This window comes from Triticum dicoccoides, chromosome 3B, assembly GCF_002162155.2.
Source record: "Triticum dicoccoides isolate Atlit2015 ecotype Zavitan chromosome 3B, WEW_v2.0, whole genome shotgun sequence".
Lineage (NCBI taxonomy): Eukaryota > Viridiplantae > Streptophyta > Magnoliopsida > Poales > Poaceae > Triticum > Triticum dicoccoides.
This window is the reverse complement of record NC_041385.1, coordinates 64,672,556-64,679,099: the sequence shown is the minus strand read 5'-3', so window position 1 is coordinate 64,679,099 and position 6,544 is coordinate 64,672,556. Positions and strand designations below refer to the sequence as shown.

At 45.8% G+C, this 6,544-nt stretch overlaps 1 protein-coding gene across 1 annotated transcript in view; it reads right to left on the bottom strand.

Moving 5' to 3' along the window:
* Nucleotides 1-2,863: 2,863 nt before the first annotated feature.
* Nucleotides 2,864-6,544, bottom strand: part of LOC119279291 (putative disease resistance protein RGA4) — a 6,786-nt gene continuing 3,105 nt past the window's right edge. The window contains exons 3-4 of the mRNA XM_037560585.1: nt 3,392-5,569; nt 2,864-3,016 (exon numbers count right to left, since the gene is read on the bottom strand). Coding sequence (XP_037416482.1) covers nt 2,864-3,016; nt 3,392-5,569 — 2,331 coding nt within the window. The remainder of the gene's footprint in view (nt 3,017-3,391; nt 5,570-6,544) is intronic.

Genomic DNA, 6,544 nt, shown 5'->3' with positions numbered 1-6,544 from the left:
GCTTATCTTAATCTTAATTTGTTTACTTGGACATGGAACCCACTAATTATTCTTTCCTTCCCACCCACCATTGCAGCAAAAGGCAAAAGCAAAAGCACTCAAGGTGGCTCACTTTTTCTTTCTTGATGAGTGAGCCTGATGCCTTACCTGAGCCAGTAGCAGCATATATGTACTGGAAAGCCAAGCAACAGCAAAGCACTCAGTTGGAATTAATTTGATACCCAAACAACAATAGCAGATAAAGCCCCCTCCTCTGCTTCCATTATTAATTCATGTTTCAGGATATATTTGACCAAACAACATTAGCTCATCAGTTTCAGCAACCAGCAACGAAAGCCATTCTCAACACAACGGCACCATACATTTACAGTCAGCGAGAGATGTACTGCAGAGTCTGCACATGCCACAATTGCCAGTAATAAAGATCCCCCAAAAGAGAATTTTGCGATACAGGCTACAAACGACTATGTTGTATCCATAGTTTTAAATAGCGCGCTAAGCATCTTAGCGGCAGACCTCTTCCAAATGATATAGCGTGCTATAGCGGAGCTATACCGCGCTATTTAAAATGTTTGTTTATTTGTTTGGACCAAAGTCTCTTAGCGCAAGACCTTTTGTAAATGCTATAGCGTGCTATAGCGGAGCTATAGCGGGCTATTTAACACAGGTTGTATCCATCACAGTTGATCCAAGCAGTCAACGAGATCCAACTTGAGGTTACTACAGAGGTAACTAGAGCACACTTGCCAACAAAATTTCGAGATTAATTGCCCTAGCTTTGCTAGTTATTGTCCTTAATTCTCTTGAGCAGCTTCTCAGCCCACCGGCGCAGCCTTCTATTCAGGGCGAAGCCAACCGCGACGCCAAACACAAAGCTGACAGCGCCAACATTCGTGCATGTCGGCAGAGACACCATCCGGCTGCAATACCAAATGATTGTATGTCAGTTGCAAAGAGAACAATGAGCATCAAGTCAGGGATAACAGACTTACCGTTGAACACGTACATGTTTACATCAACAAAAATGTTATGGTTGCAGCCTAAATCTAGAGAAGTAGACTAGAGAGTACTCCACCCGTTTCAAAATATAAGTCTTTGTAGAGATTCCACTATGGACTACATACGGAGCAAAATGAGTGAATCTACACTTGAAAATATGTCTATACATCCGTATGTAGTTTGTATAGGAATCTCTAAAAAGACTTATATTTAGGAACAGAGGGAGTAGATGCCAAATGAGGTTACGGTCGGTAATTTGCTGTCAATCTGGTGAACGACATTTGTCTGTCTGAATCAGGGATTAGTATAACCGCCTTTTTTCTGGACTGACTTCTTCAGTGCTAAGTTTATATAGGGCAACAGACAGCACACAGTTGCAGACTTTCCGGAACCAAAAGAGATCCGATGTTGCTACTGCCACCATCTCGTCCCAGTCTCCGAGGCAATGTCAATGTGGTCAAAGGTGTGCTGCGGATCGTCGAAGCCATACTAAAAAGAATTCCAGGGCAGGCAATGAATCACCAAAATGAGTGTCAGTGCAGCACAGAATATGAATTCGACGGTTCAATACAAAAAGAAGGAAACCATGCCACACATGTTCAGTACATCAAAGGCCTCTCTGGCTCCAAGTTCAGAAACAAATAAAACAAATTACAACTGTTACACTCAAGGAACCAAACCGTACCAGACAGGTTTCAGTGCAGCACAGGACCCAAGTTCAGAAAGAAGCAAGACCAAATTCCAGGGCGGAACCTGCCCGGAGAAAAAGACTAGCTCTCTACACATCAATGACTTGCACATCTTCAGCATCACAAGCCCTCTTCAACTTGGTATGTTTCACGCTACCTATGCCCGTCGAAGTGAACTGCACCCATCAGTCCTAGGATGCCCCCCATTCTGTTCAGCATATAACACGAATTAGGAAGCAAGCAGAAGTAGTTATGGAGAACATATAATGAAACTCCATCACAAGACTGATAGTTATCTTTTCTGTGGGCAGAGATGCCAAAGTCACAAGCACATCGCTACAAGTATATGTATGTGGTGGTCCACCATGAGTATGGCTACAATTTTTTAGTCCTGCACTATGTCATATGCAAAACAGGGGTATTATTTGTCTCGCGTCTTGATAAGAGATCAAGGCCTCAGCAGCTATTATTACCAATATATATATATTTGTGAACACAAATGTCGAGTGTGTGTTGCGTGCATATACAGGTAGATACACGCGGAAACAAAATAGGTTCAGATACTGATGTTATCAATTCTAAAAGTATAATTATGAGAATCTAAAGTTTCCAATGCCTGTTAGTTTAGAGATGGAACACACATAAGCAACTTAGAGCAGTATTATACAAGACTTAATACCTTTATACAACTGCAATCTGCAGCCATGGACCTCTACTAAAGTTCTTTTGGAACATGTACAAGCACAATATATCTAAGCAATTTTGCGTAAGCATAATGACATAATATGTACTCCCTCAGTCACAAAGTAAGTGTCTTGGCCTTAGTACAACTTTGCACTAAAGTTAGTACAAAGTCGAGACACTTATTTTGGGACGGACGGAGTACAATTTATGCATCTATCCAATATGAAGCAGAAAATTATGTTCTGAGGATACGAATTATGGTTCACAGAATTCAAGACAAAAAACAAAATGTCCAACCGATATACATGCAGTGTTCATACTATACCTCGTGCAAGTGTTGCCATCTACTCCCTCCGTTCCGAAATATTTGTCTTTCTAGAGACTTCAGCAAGTGACTACGTACGGAACAAAATGAGTGAATCTACATTCTAAAATATGTCTACATACATCCGTATGTTGTGTTCATTTGAAATGCCTAGAAAGACAAATATTTAGGAACGGAGGGAGTAACTGGTAGCCAACGTGTAGACATCCAGGTCTTCACCATGAAGTTGTTGGTGCTGGTTTTGAAGACCAACCACCCAGCGTGAAGAGCTCTCTTGCATATCCTCGCCTAGTCCCAGCTTCTGCAAACTGCCCAATCCCTCTCTCTGTTGGAAAAGGCAGTGCCTAGGAGGCGCTTAGGCACGCCTAGGCGCTAGGCAATGGCCAAACGCCTTGCCTAGGGCATAAATGGAGGTCTAGGCAGGGCAAGCAAGGAATTGCCTACCGAAGCAAGAAATGATGCCACATACTGCACTGATATGCCACACGGGTTATATTCCAATGGCAGTAGATGGTAATTAACTTATTTATATGCCCTAAACTAATATCAACACCCATATAATAATCACAAATACACTACGAGTAAAAACTATATTACCGCCTAGGCCGCGCCTAGGGCGCTTAGGCACCGCCTAGGCACTAGGCAAAGGCCAACCGCCTCGCTTACGCCTACCGCTTTTTCCAACCTTGATTCCCTCTACATGGCTTAAGTTCAGACAACCAAGCACACGCAGGTCTGTCACTTGAGGGAGGTTGGATACCCTCTTCAGGCCTTCGCATTTCTCAATTAGGAGAAGCTCAGAGAGCATTGGGAGGTCCTCCACATCATTCAAGTTGTTTAGTCCAATTAATTCGAGGTACTTCAAGCTAGCACTGTCCTCTCCAAGCTGCTGTGGAAGAGTCCGCAACTTTGGGCAACCTTCAAGTTTCAACAGCACCAAACGAGGCAGCACTTGCAACCTTGCAGATTGGGCATCTTCTTTTCGAATCTCAGCTTCATCGTCAGAAACTTCTGCTTTTCCTTTTTCTTCAAAAAAAGACCACTCCTCCCAGTTGGGCATATGCTTGAGGGCCAACCATTCAAGTTTAGGAAAAGCAACTAACTCATTGCACAATGGGTCACCATTCCTGCAGCCAACAAATCCAGGTCCAACCTTGGTAACTGCATCTGCACCCTCAATTCTCAGATATTTCAAGTTGGGTAGCTTCCCAATAGGTGGAAGATGCACACATGATCGTACATCTTTGAGGATCAAGTGTATTAATGAAGACAAACAGGTGGTACCAAACCAGGTGGCATACCGCCGACCAAAGAATCCAAAAATATATAGGTTTTCCAGGTTACTTGGAGGTACTAGATGCTCAAAGACCACCTCAATATGCCTAACATCTTCTTCTGAATATGATCCCCATCTAGATTTTGTCCACTCTAGTTTTAGGTCTTTTAAATGTTTTTTGTCTGTTAGCAGTGTATTTGCACTACAATGAGCCACTCTTTCCAATTTAACAAGAAAAAGATACCTCATTTGTGACAAAGAAGATAACTCTTCCAACTTCCATTCATCTTGTACATCAGCATTGTCACTTCCATCACCAACAGGAAATCCTCGCAATTCAGTGAGGAACTTCAGTTTCCCTATCCCTTTTGGAACCTGATTTATTTCTGTACCAGAAAGATCAAGACATCTTAAATTGCACAACTGGGTCATTGCCAGAGGAAGACTGTGTAGAGCACCACAGCATTCCAAGCTCAATACTTGAAGGTTCTTTAGAGATCCAATGGATTCCGGAACACATGATATACCAGTATAATCTAGATCAAGTAGGCGTAGATGTATCAATTTTCCAATATAATCTGGAATGCTTTGTACAATTGAGTAATTTAGTACCAAAACACGAAGAAGCAGAAATCTCTTGAACAATGTATCCTCAATGCTCCTTGGACCAGGGACCGTTATCAAAGTCCTCACCTTAATTTCTATCTTATCCATGCTAGGTAATACCAGTTTGTCCTTCTTAGTCACAATGGTAACACGTCGAAGTTTTGACATATTATCACCCCTTAATGTTTCAATATCTCCAATAAAGCATTCTTCTTTTGATATATTTAAGGCAAGCTGTCTTAAGAGGTCATGCATTTTGCAATAAGTCATATCAAAATATGTTCCATCTGGTTGGATGAGATTCTGATGGATTAGCTCGTAGTAGTACTCTTCGGCTATGTCTTCTAGTAGTTGGCCATGTTGCTCCTCGACAAAGCCTTCAGCAATCCATAACTTGGTAACTACATCACGGTCAATGATAGAATCTTCAGTATACAAAGCACAGTAAAGGAAACACTGCTTCAGACGATGTTCTAATTCATCATAGCTTAGATACAGAACTCCTTGTATTTCATCCGAGAGCATGCTCTGGGAGCCAACATGTTTGCCCAAAAACTTTCTCCACTCATTCTCTGTTAGATCTCTACTTGCCAAAGCACGAGCGCTAACCTTAATTGCCAGGGTGAGGTGACCACATTTACGAACAATCTCAATTCCTGTTTTTCGTAAATTCTGCACTTCCTTTTCTTTTTCAATGCTTATGCTCTTCCAAAGTAGTTCCCATCCCGCCTCTACTGACATGAGATCAACTCGATGGGTATAGTCCACACCTATTCTCATTGCAATTTGATCATCTCGTGTGGTTACTAATATTACTCCAGCAGTTGTCTTATGTAATGGAGGTCTTAATAAATCCGTCCATACATTGGATTGCCACACATCATCTAGAACCAGAAAGAAACTCTTCCCTTCAAATGTTTCTGCAAGTTTTCTATGCAGCTCGGCTATTGTTTCACCTTGCTCATGATGCACACCAATATTACGGAGAACCTCTTTACCGAAAAAGGGTTTCCCCCCGCTTTGTATACAAAGCAACCAACCGAATCATACAGGGATAGGTGCTGGGGCGGAAGCAGCACAGTCACGCCCAAGAAACAACAGAGAAAGCAAAAGAAACAAATGCCAACAACGGCGGATCAACAAAAACGAAGAAGCCTCGCGATCCCTAGGCCCACCGGGCTCATCCACTAGGCTCCAAGACTCCGAAGCGCCGGCACCAATCAACACCTCCAAGAAGGATCGCGACGATGACGACGCTGCTGCCAAGGGTTACCCCCGGTACACGACGAGGCGAGAGGAAGAGTAGCCCCCGACGCCCTCCCGGAAGGTCAGGCGGCACCCACAGGCGCCACCGCGCCGGAGTCGGCCACGCCGACAGGGGTTTCCCCCGATCCCAACCCGCACCTCGGGCGCTCCGGATCCCGCCACCAAACCAACCACCACCCTGTGCCAACGCGGTCATGAGGCCTCCACGCCGTCTCACCACGGCACCGCGAGGTGAGGACAGCACGACGAAGAATCAGAGCCGGGACTAGGGCATCAGCACCATCCGGGACTAGGGCATCAGCACCATCGGCACGCGGGAGGGCCCCACCTCCACCGTCAGCGACAGTAGCCGTCCGGACGCAATAGCAGGAGCACACTAGGCCCGTAGGCCCACAGGCCCGGCCGAGCCCCCGTGGGCCCGTAAAGCTCCCGCCTTCGCGCTGCTGCCGGCACGCCATCGGCGCCGACGCCCCAAGTCCGAGCCGCTCCTTCTCCTCACCGCGCCGCAGACAACGAGACCATGCCGGGGGGCCGGCCCCCAGGGGCCCAGATGGGGCCCGACGTGTCCGGATCTGGGCCGGGGGCGCGTCGACGGCCACCCAGCACCACCACGCCGCCCCGCCGCCAAGGAGCGGCGCCGTCACCACGCCGGCCGCCGGCGGCCACCGCAGGGCCGCCGGACCGCAGCCAAGCCGGGCT